Below are 12,293 nucleotides of genomic sequence, written 5' to 3' on the forward strand. Positions count from 1 at the left end.
AAAATGATAATGATAGTAACATGATGTCATTCTAGCTTGGGGAGGATGATACTATGCCAAATAAATGTGCTAGCCTTGAGAATGGGGTTTCAGTCCTTTACTGACCCACGTATTAGCTTCTAAAACAATGTAAGGCCATGTGTTCATATGCAAAAAATTAGTGATGTGGTCAGGAATTTGCTCGATTTCACAACAGTGTCATAATCCCACGTTCTCTATACATTCAACCAATACTGCCAAGTGCCTATTATAAGCCGGGTACTGTGCTAAGCAGTGGGAGTAGGTAGAGGAGATAGTATAACCCAGTGATTAATCAGGGACTATTGGGGGTGCCTGGGTGGCTCAGTCGGTTGGGCGGCTGACTTCGGCTCAGGTCATGATCTCACAGCTCTTGAGCTCAAGCCCCGTGTCGGGCTCTGTGCTGACAGCTCAGAGCCCAGAGCCTGCTTCAGATTCTGTGTCTCCCTCTCTCTCTACCCCTCCCATGCTCACTCTCTTTCTCTCTCTTTCAAAAATAAATAAACATTAAACAAATTTTTAAAAAAATCAGGGACTTTGAACTTCAGTAGACTTGAGCTGGAATCTTGGTTCCACTGCCTACTTACTACCCACGTGATTTGGGGCATGTTAAATTTAACATCCTATACACCTCAGTGTCCTCAGTTGTAAAATGGGAATAATAATAGTAGCTGCCTCTTAGCATTGTGAGGAATAAAGGAAAATCTGTGTAAAGCACTTAGCACAATACCTGGCTCTTAGGAAGAGTTCAGTAAATTATTATTATTGTTATTATTACCATTATTGTTGTTGCTATTACTGTTATCATTATTTTTATGGTGATTAGACCTCCTGGAGCTTAGTGTTCGCTTCTCAAGGACCCAGACTGTTAACACAGGCTGTTTTTTGTCATTGTTGCTTTTTTTGCAACCACGTCCTTGGTTCATTTGAAAGCTTCTGAGTCCCTTTCTCTGACAGGCTCCTTTGCATTTGCAGTCCCTGGCACATCTTGCTTTTCCTTGCGTTCCCACGTTTCCTGCCTGCTGTTCATTCATTTATTCCTTCATTGTCATTCATACAGTTCATCTATTCAATAAATATTTATTGACCACCTCCTATGTGCTAGGAACTAGTTTCTCCCTATATGAATCCACTGACCCCTGAATCCACCAAGAGACCCCTTACTGAGTGTACTCACCTCTTCGTGAACATTTTTTGGGCTGCCTCCACACAGATCACAGGAGGCTCAGGCCTACGGTTAACCTGGTTCCCTGGCCACTGGGGGACCTCGCCAACAGGAGAATGAAATAGTTCTTCCTGTCTTCTAGGACTATGTTTTACGTTTTATTTTTTAAGTTTTTATTTTAATTCCAGTGTAGTTAACACACAGTGTTATATTAGTTTCAGGTGTACAATGTAGTGATTCAATAATTCTCTACATCGCCCCGTGCTCATCATGACAAGTACACTCCTTAATCCCCAGCTCCTATTTTACCCATTCCCCCACCCGCATCCCCTCTTGTAACCGTAAGTTTGTTCTGTACGGTTAAGAATGTGTTTCTTGGTTTGTCTCTCTCTTTTTTGACCTTTGCTCATCTGTTTTGTTTCTTAAATTCCACATATGAGGGAAATCATGGTATTTGTCTTTAACATATTTTGCTCAGCATTATTCTCTCTAGCTCCATTCATATCATTGCAAATGGCAAGATTTCATTCTTTTTTATGGCCGAGTAACATTCTGTTGTATGTATATATACCATCTCTTCTTTATCCATTCATCAGTCCATGGACACTTGGGCTGCTTCCATAATTTGGCTATTGTAAATAATGCCACTATAAACACAGGGGTGCATGTATCCCTTTGAATTAGTGTTTTTGTGGGGGTTTTTGGGTAAATACCCAGTAGTGTGATTACTGTATCATAGGGTAATACTATTTTTAACTTTCAGGGGAAACTCCATATTGTTTTCCACAGTGGCTGCACCAGTTTGCATTACAACCAACATTGCATGAGAGTTCCTTTCTCTCCACATCCTTGCCAACATTTGTTGTTTCTTTGATCTTAGTCATTCTAATAGGTGTGACGTGATATCTCACTGTGGTTTTGATTTGCATTTCCCTGATGATGGGTGATATTGAGCATCTTATCATGTATCTTCTTTGGAGAAATATCTGTCTGTTCATGTCTTCTGCCCATTTTTAAATTAAATTTTTAAATTCTTCCCATATTTTAAATTTATATATTTCGGGTACTAATGCTTTATTGGATATGTCATTTGCAAATATCTTCTCATTTAGTAGGTTGTCTTTCATTTCTGTTGATTGTTTCATTTGCTGTGCAGAAACTTTTTTTTTTTTTTTTGTAGTCCCAATACTTTATTTTTGCTTTTATTTCCCTCACCTCAGGAGACATTTAGAAAAATGTGGCTATGGCTGATGTCAGAAATTACTGCCTGGGTTCTCTTCTAGTACTTTTATGGTTTCAAGTCTCCCATTTAGGTCTTTCATCCATTTTGAATTTATTTTTGTATATGGTATAAGAAAGAGGCCCAGTTTCATTTTTTGCACGTTGCTGTCCAGTTTTCCAAACACCATTTGTTGAAGAGACTGTTTTTCTCATTGTAGATTCCTTTCTACTTAGACAAAGATTAATTGATCGTTTAATTGTGGGTTTATTTCTGGGTTTTCTATTCTGTTCCACTGCTCTATGTGTCTGTTTTTATTCCAGTACCATGCTGGTACTTGAACCCACGACCCTGAGATCAAGACCTGAGCTGAGATCAAAAGTCAGATGCTTCACTGAGCCACCCAGGTGCCCCAGTACCATGTTGTTTTGATTACTATAGTTTTGTAGTATAAAGCCCCGGTATTGTGATACCTATAGTTTTTTCTTCCTTTTTCAAGATTGCCTTGGCTATTCAGCGTCTTTTGTGGTTCCATACAAATTTTAGGATTGTTTTGTTCCAGTTCTGTGAAAAATACTGTTGGTATTTTGTTAGGGATTGCATTAAATGTATATATATGGCTTTGGGTAGTACAGACATTTTAACAGTATTCGTTCTTCCAACCCACAAACATGGTATGTCTTTCCATTTCTTTGTGTCTTTCCTAGGACTATGTTTAAGATGAAGCTTGTTGCAAATGACCCCACTTTGAGACATGGACAAAAGTACCAAGACATACTAGAATAAGGTCAAAAATTGTTTTAAACCAGACATGATTATTATGTGACTTATGTTCTGTTGAACATTATTCTTGAAGTCTCAGGTTAGAGTATATCATAGAATTTTGAGAGAATTCCTCCAGGCCACTCAGGTTGGATGAATATATCTCAATCTTCCCTGTGTGATCATGTCTCTAAGCTTGCTCTTCTGAAAAGAAAGGATCAGCAGATTTGGAAAGGGTTGCATAAGAGTTGAATGAACCACTCAGTACCTGAACAGACAATTTCACTTATGACATTACTGGCAGCAATCATTTGTGAAAGAACCCTTCAACAAATGCAGAGTAGTCATGGATTCCGTCCAGGAAAATTTGGAAGATTGTTGTAAGATAATTTCCTTGGCATGTAGTAACTTAACATCCCTTTTGTTATAAGGTTGTACTTTGGATTGTTTCCCTTCCCCAACTCCTCCCAAGAAATAAGGTGATTAATTCAAAGAATTGGAGGAGGAAATATTGGGACAGTATGAAAAACTAAAACTTTAATTAGCAAATGCCAGAGACACTGAATATAGGATGCAGAAGGGGGAATGAAAGGATGCTAGTGGAATTCAGAATTAATAATACTTCTCATCCCACTATGTAGCTACTCAATTGTGTAAGCAAATCACATAGCACATTTAAGAGTGAGTATATTGGGGCTCCTGGGTGGCTCAGTCAGTTGAGCAGCTGAATCTTGATTTCAGCTTAGGTCAGGATCTCACAGTTCATGGGATGGAGCCCTGCCTCAGGCTCTGCACTAACAGCATGGAGCCTGCACAGAGCCTGCTTAGGATTCTCTTTCTCCCTCTCTTTCTGCCCCTCCCCTGCTTGCATACATTCTCTCTCTCTCTCTTTCTCTCTCAAAATAAATAAACTTTGAACAACTCTATATAAAAAAAAAAGAGTATATTTTCGTACCATTCACTTTGAATGGCTTGTCTCAATAGACAAAGGAAGAGTTTCTGCTTGCTTACTAAAGTGATGCCTACCTCCTCCTTTATTCCTCTAATGAGGAGAAAGACCACACTGAAAAGTTCTGCCCAGATGATGAGGGTGTTGAAAGCCACCATTAAGCTTGAGCAGATTCACTATTCTGAATCTGTTCCGTTTTATAAAAATCAAGCCATTATAATAAGGAAAGAACACTTGAAGCTCTAAGGGTTGATCTACATATGAGCAAAAGTTGTTTCTGGTAGGAGGAAATACCTGACTACAAGGGGGTGATTATGACGGGTTTGTTATATTTATAAAGATGAATTAAAAACAAATTTGGCACCAAAAGTTAACTGACAAACTTCTTCATATGTAATATCAGGTATATATTTTTTTCTTCTGGCTTCATACCCCAAGGTAATGCTAGGCAAAGAAGGAAGAAATTATCTAAGTGAAATGGTCCTAAAATTCTCTGAGCATGGTAGGAAAATAGTATAATATTTTCCATCACGGAAATGATTATTATTATGATTTGAACTATTCAGAATATTAGGTTGAAAGGTGGATTTATATGTGTATCCAGCTTTTAAACAAATTTAATAAGTATTTCCATAGTAATCTAAATTAGAATTAGTTTTTAGTACTTTCTTAGAGTCTCGTTTCTATTGTCTTTGAATACAATCTGACTACTTCAGTTTATTTGGGTGAATTTTATTTCCATGTAGACTAAACTTTTTATTGAAACATTTTTTGGAAGAAATAACTCATATATATGCAACTCATATGTTTATATGCTTGTTTAACGCAATTGTATAATATAAACTGATTTTGTTTTTTGTGACTCATATTACATTTTTAATACGCTAGAAGTGCTTTTTATTCAAAGATCTAAGTGACTCTCATAGATTAAATGGGAATCCAAGAGTGATAATTTTTGTAAGGTGAAAATGTTTCTATGACTGGGGTAGTTATCTGATTGTTTTTAAGTTTGAATTTTCCCCTCTTGAGTTGAAACTAAACCTTTATTGTGTAGACAGTTAAGTGAAATATTGTATCTAGCTTGTGAATTAATGAGGCTTGTCATCAGAAAATTGATGATGTGGAATTTGAGAAACTTAACAGGTGATCATAGGGGAAGTGAAGGAAAAATAAGATATAAACAGAGAAAGAGGCAAACCATAGGAGACTCGTAAATACAGAGAACAAACAGAGGGTTGCTGGAGGGGAGATAGGTGGAGGGGATGGGCTGAATGGGTGATGGGCATTCAGGAGGGCACTTGTTGGGATGAGCACTGGGTGTTATACGTCAGTGATGAATCACTGGGTTCTACTCCTGAAGCCAAGACTACACTGTATGTTAGCTAACTTGAGAATAAAAAAAGAAGACGAAAGAAAGACAGTTGATGATGTGAAGGGCCAGACGCAATGCCATCATGACTCTGAGGCATGTAGGACTGTTAGCTCCTAGGACAGATGCCCTAAATTCCTGAGTTATTGTGTCTGCTTGTGGTACTCCTCCATTTTCTCTTTTTCACCGGGCTATCACTGGCTTCATCGTTTGCCATCAGTGTATCTGCCTCTAGCAATTTTCACTGACTCTGGAAGGCAACGTAAATTTGTTGGTATATGGGTTTAAAGCAAGAGCAAAAATACTCTGAGTGAAAGTCCAAGGGGCTTCCTGCTTGAACTCTAGTTCAAGGACTTGGTGGATGTATTTTGCCGGCATGAAAGCGTCTCCCCTCATTTCCTTACTCTTGAATGTTCTCCAGAGAGTTGGAGTTGCTAGCAAAATGACTGTTAGATCACTTAATGTTTATTATACATAATTGTTACTGGATTGTCATTATAATTATTAAAAAATTTTTTTTCAACTTTTTAATTTATTTTTGGGACAGAGAGAGACAGAGCATGAACAGGGGAGGGGCAGAGAGAGAGGGAGACACAGAATCGGAAACAGGCTCCAGGCTCCGAGCCATCAGCCCAGAGCCTGACGCGGGGCTCGAACTCACGGACCGCGAGATCGTGACCTGGCTGAAGTCGGACGCTTAACCGACTGCGCCACCCAGGCGCCCCAGTATAATTATTTTAAATATAGCTTACCTATAAAATTAAGTAACAAATACGTTATAAATGATCAGATGCTCCATTCCTTTATTTTCATATAAAATACACCTATAAAAGGACCATTCGAAAAAAGTAACCTTCAATGAGAGATTATTTGTCTCAAAGAATTAAAGAATACCTTCCTGCCGGAACAAGCTGCCGGAACAAAGGTATTAGTGTTCTTCCCTGGGATTCTCCCTTGCTAATCTTCCTTGATTCCCAGAAACCTCCTATTTACAAAACAAAACTAGCTTTTTCTTGGAGTTAACTAGCTTTTTCTTGAGGTGGCTTATCTGTGCACTTGGAAAGAGTTGTGTTTTTAAAGTCATTTCAGTTCAAGTTTCAACTAAGTACCAAATTAATTTCCAAAAAAATTATATTTGAACTATATATCAATTCAGTAGCTTTTCTCTGCCATGAAGAATGGATCAATCCTATGTATCTACATATGAAGTATTCAGGTATTTTTATTACCACCCATATAATTCAGGTTTGGGAAGAGTTTTAGCTAAAATACTGGCTAATTGGGACTTTTGGGTTTATCAGTTTTTAGTCTCAATAATACCACATCAACATTGTGAAATTAGGTCACTTAACAGCCCCTGTAAAACCACTTTAAGATATAAACTTTAAAAACTTTTCTGCAAGTGGGGCACCTGGGTGGCTCAGTTGGTTAAGCGTCTGACTCTGGATTTTGGCTCAGGTCATGATCTCACAGTTTGTAAGTTCGAGCCCTGCATGGAGCCTGTTTGGGATTCTCTCTCTCTCTCTCTCTCTCTCTCTCTCTCTCTCTCTCTCAAAATAAGTCAATAAACATTAAAACTTTTATGCAAATAAAATTCAACATATAATGATTTTTTTCTTTTAAAACATCTCATTTTATTGTAAAAAATGCAGATAAAAATTAAAAGGTAGACATCACCCATGGTTTTACCACCCCAATTAACCATCACTAATAACTTGGTACATATATATCAAATACTGGCTGTTTTTAATGGTCTCTGTGTTAGCCAACACATTTTTATGATTTTATGTGAAATTCTTAAGTGCTTTCGATGATGATATGATTTTTCACATGGGAAGAATATAAAATTATTTTCTTTTTACAGACTCTGATTGAGATGTTTCAAAATATTGGCCACACCAATCTTGCTGATTTTATTGCTGGATTACTCACCATTATCATCTGTATGGCAGTTAAGGAAGTAAATGATCGATTTAAGCACAAAATTCCAGTCCCTATTCCTATAGAAGTAATTGTGGTAAGTAAAACATGTAATTAGAAAATTCAGCATTAATTGGTTTGACGAGAAAGAAGTTGTAATATATATATGATATTGTAGTATGTATATCTATATATCTACATATCAAGTAATATATGTATATATGACAATGGAATATTACTGAGCCATAAAAAAGAATGAGATCCTGCCATTTGCAACAACATGGATGGAGCTAGAGAGTATAAGGTAAGTGAAATAAGTCAGTCAGAGAAAGACAAACACTATGTGGAATTTAAGAAACAAAACAAATGAACAAACAAAGAAAAATACAAACCAAAAAAAACCCCCTGGAATCTTAAATACAGAGAACAAACTGGTGGGGGGGGGGGATGGGTAAAATCGATAAAGGGGAAAATAAGAACACTCTTATCTTGACCAGCACGATGTGAAGTATAGAAAAGTTGAACCATGATATTGTACACCTGAAACTAATATAACACCATATGTTAATTATACTTGGATAAAAGAAGAAAGAAAGAAAGAAAGAAAGAAAGAAAGAAAGAAAGAAAGAAAGAAAGAAAGAAAGAAAGAAGAAAGAAAGAAGGAAAGAAGGAAAGAAAGAAAGAAGCCAACAGGGAAGACTTCCCAATGAGGAGACAAAAAATAAAAATAAAAAAGGAGTTGTTAAAACATGGAGGTTTTTTTTAACCTCTTTTGTTTTATTTTCAGACAATAATTGCTACAGCCATTTCATATGGAGCCAACCTGGAAAAAAATTACAATGCTGGCATTGTTAAATCCATCCCACGGGGGTGAGTGCGGACTTCCTCTTAGGCAATACTAATATATTAAGTCAGAATTTTCTATTTAAAGGAAACCTTTTATTATAAGCCTCATTTCATTGGTGCTCCCTCAATAGTCTTCTTTGTGTGTGATCTTAAAGAAACACCCAGTTGTGCAAACTGTCAGTGTGTGTGTCAATAAAGTTTAAGCCATTTGTTTCAAAGCAGCTCCCATACCTTCTGTCCTTTTCTTCATTTTCTTAAAATATGGCAGGACATGTACAGTTACCACCAGACTCCTGATTTAAGCTCATATGTAGAATTGCAATATGATATAAATAGAATCATGGTTAGTAACGTTTATTACACTGAGAACAATCTGTTTAAGGAATAAGGGACATCTGGCTTAACTTCTCTACCATTTAGTTTAATCAATCTTAAATAATAATTATGTCACTTGTTCCCATGAATAAAACTCATTATCTTCAAGGGAAGGTTTATATATGTTTGATAGTTCGGTGAGTTAGAAGAGTAAAGAGCAGAGTTCCTTTGTCCACTTCTGTCACCGTCTAGATGGGTGACAGAGGGCAGGGGGCGGAGGCTCCTATAAAAAAAAGGGCAATGACCAGTGCTGAATTCTTAACTCGAACTTATTCTGCTACGCCAACGAGATGTCTCAGAAGATGCACTGAATGGCCCAGTACACTTTGCTGTAATTTTATCATATGGCATTAAAAAGGAGGCCCAAAGGTTTATTAGATTGGAAACACTAACTTCTAGCAATTATGACCAGTCTTACTGTTAGATAGGCAACAAGTACTAGTTTCCCTTTCTTATTATTTATTTTGAGAGAGAGAAAGAGTGAGCGAGAGAGAGAGAGAATGAGAACGAGTGGGGGAGGGGCAGAGAAAGGGGGGGACAGAGGATCCGTGGGGCTCGAACTCACAAACCTCGAGATCAGGACCTGAGCCGAAATCAAGAGTTGGACACTTGGGGCTCCTGGGTGGCTCAGTCGGTTAAGCGTCCGACTTCGGCTCGGGTCATGATCTCGCGGTCCGTGAGTTCGAGCCCCGCGTCGGGCTCTGTGCTGACTTCTCAGAGCCTGGAGCCTGTTTCAGATTCTGTGTCTCCCTCTCTCTCTGACCCTCCCCCATTCATGCTCTGTCTCTCTCTGTCTCAAAAATAAATAAAAACGTTAAAAAAAATAAAAAAAAAAAAAAGAGTTGGACGCTTAATCGACTGAGCCACCCAGGTGCTCCCCACCACCCATTTTTTTTTTTTTTTAATTACTTTCCAAAGGTGTTTCATCAAGTGATTCTTATGACCAATGTTTTGGTAATGAATCCTGATGCTGGAAGACATTTTGTGATAAAAGATGTAATGTGGCTATTTGCGGTCTTACAGTATTTTCATGATTTGAGTGGTTATAAAACAACTACATAAGACATATATTTTAATGGATCCTTTTTGTCAGGCTTCCTAAGATGTAACACTTAGAGGCGGTCCACAGCAAATGCCCTGTGCCATAAATGCATGTTCCATGAATAGGTTTGAGGAACTCGTTTTTGCTTCCCTCAGTCCTCCTTTCTGGCCCTGTCCAGGGCTTTCCTGACTGCTGTCCTCCTGAAGTGGATCTCTCTAGCCCCCTTGACCCTTGAGTTGAGTCATGTTGACTCCTCTGACAGACCACCTGGTGTAGTTTGCTGCAGCCCAACAGGGCCACTGAAGGGGGCAGGAGCTAGGGGAAAGATTACTCAAGAAGTCAGTAGAAGATGTCCAGCCAGGGCCCCAAGTGAGCGACTTGGGGCAGAAAATTGCCACTGCTAAGATCCTGCAAGGCACTACAAAAGCATGGCAGGTGCATGGCAGATTTAGGGTCTCCCCACATTTACTGAGTACCCACTATGTGCGTAGGTACTAATTACTTACACATACCATACTTCCTTTACTCCTTCCAATAACCTTATGAGAAGAGTATATAGTTCCCATTTGATAGCTAAAGAAACTGGGACTTTGTAAGTTTAAATAATATGCCCAAAGTCAGAGAGTTACTTACAGAGTGATAGAGCCAGCATTTGGGTTCTTTGATTTCAAGTCCCTGAACATTGTGACCTTGGGGAATCAAGGACCTGGTAGAAAGATCTGGAATTGGAGAAGTAGGCAGCCAGGCAGGCAGTGGGCATCAGGTTGCAATCAAAATGGAACTCTTTGCAGGACTGGAAAGTTATCCCAACAGACCTAATTACCTGAAGGAGGGTTGGTTGGGTCTCAGGAACGAGTCAGAAGCCTGGTTTTAAAAAATAAGGTCCAAGCTTATGTCTAGACAAGTGGAGGTGTGATGCCGGGTCACTCAAGGGCTGGATCAGGGTTTCGAACATCCCATATTTCTACATACAATATCCATTCCCAAGCCTACATGTGGGTCAGGATGGGATGTGGGAGGAAAGGAGTCTGGAAGTAACCTCGCCTGTAGGGAGAAAAAAAGCCTACAGAGGCAGAGAACCAGACAGATCTTGGTACAAAGGAAATCAACATTACCTGGACCCTTCTAAATGACCTTGAGCAAGTCATTTCACTTTTCTGAGCCTCAGTTCCCTTGTCAACAAAAGGAGAGAAGTAGATTCAAAAATTTCTAGGATATTAGATTAGGATATTAATTTGGATAATATTAGGATATTAGCAGCTCTAAATTTCTATGGTTTTCTATAACAATCTTATTTCTGTTTTAGCACTTCTCTCTAATTAGAGGGGGGGAAATGTAGTTCCCTATTAAAGGAAACTCAGGGGGCACCTGGGTGGCTCAGTCAGTTAAGTGTCCAACTTTGGCTCAGGTCATGATCTCACAGCTCATGGGTTTGAGCGCCACATTGGGCTCTGTGCTGACCACTCAGAGCCTGGTGCCTGCTTCGGATTCTGTGTCTCGCTCTCTCTGCCCCTCCCCTGCTCACACTCTGTGTGTCTCTCTCTCAAAAATAAACATTAAAAAAATGTTTTTAAAGGAAACTCAGACATAAGTGAGCTAGGTGAGGGAGATTGTTTTAGTGGGTTTTGTTTGTTTGTTTGTTTTGAAGGTTTTTGGCTTAGGGACTTCTGGATATATACTCTATGGATAGTCATCAAGATATAGGTACATGAAAGTCATTCTCCCAATATTCATATTTGGGGACAACTGTAGCATTATAAACTTATAGCTTTCTTTCTTTGTTTTTTCTTTCCTTCCTTCCTTCCTGCCTTCCTACCTTCCTTCTTTTCAAATAGGCTTTTATGCCCAACATGGGGCTTGAACTCATGATCCTAAGATTAAGAGTCACATGCTCTATGGATTGAGCCAGCCAGGCACCCCTAAGTTTATTTCTTTACATGGTTTGTAGAATAGCTCTAGTTTGTCAAACAGTAGTCATTCAACCCCACAGTCATTGAGAAGTCTTAGTCATTGTGATGAAGGATCATTCTGATAACTACGTAAATTTAATCTTTTCTGGACTCAGGAAGATTTTAAATATCATAGCTCTTAAGATATGGAAAATCTTTTTTTTCTTTTTAATTTTTTAAATTAAAAAATTTTTTAATGTTTATTTTTGAGAGAGAGAGACAGCATGAACAGGGAAGGGCAAAGAGAAAGAGGGAGACAGAATCTGAAACAAGCTCCAGGCTCTGAGCTGTCACCACAGAGCCTGGTGTAGGGCTTGAACCCATGAACTGTGAGATCATGACCTGAGCCAAAGTTGGATCCTCAACTGACTGAGCTACCCAAGTGCCCCTTTAATTTTTTTTTTAAGAGAGCAGGGGGGAAGGGTAGAGGGAGAGAGAGAGAGAGAGAAAGAGAGAGAGAGGGACGGAGGGAGGGAGAGAATCTTAAACAGGCTTCATGCTCAGTGCAGAGCCCTATCTATGTGGGGCTCAATCCCATAACCCTGGGATCATTCCCTGAGCCGAAATCAAGAGTCGGACACTTAACTGACTGAGACACCCAGGCATCCCAAGACATTGATTTTCTACGTAGGTCTTTCTTTCAGCATCTTATATTGTTTGTCTCTTTAATAGACCTGAC

At 38.8% G+C, this 12,293-nt stretch overlaps 1 protein-coding gene across 3 annotated transcripts in view; it reads left to right on the top strand.

The window, feature by feature from the left end:
* Nucleotides 1-12,293, top strand: part of SLC26A4 (solute carrier family 26 member 4) — a 52,055-nt gene that overhangs the window by 15,235 nt on the left and 24,527 nt on the right. For all 3 annotated transcript variants that reach the window (XM_086696950.1, XM_086696949.1, XM_025929746.2), the window contains exons 7-8: nt 7,347-7,499; nt 8,190-8,272. In XM_086696950.1, coding sequence (XP_086553076.1) covers nt 7,347-7,499; nt 8,190-8,272 — 236 coding nt within the window. The remainder of the gene's footprint in view (nt 1-7,346; nt 7,500-8,189; nt 8,273-12,293) is intronic.

The sequence above is a fragment of the Puma concolor genome, chromosome A2 (genome assembly GCF_028749965.1).
Source record: "Puma concolor isolate L17-30 chromosome A2, mPumCon1.1.hap2, whole genome shotgun sequence".
NCBI lineage: Eukaryota > Metazoa > Chordata > Mammalia > Carnivora > Felidae > Puma > Puma concolor.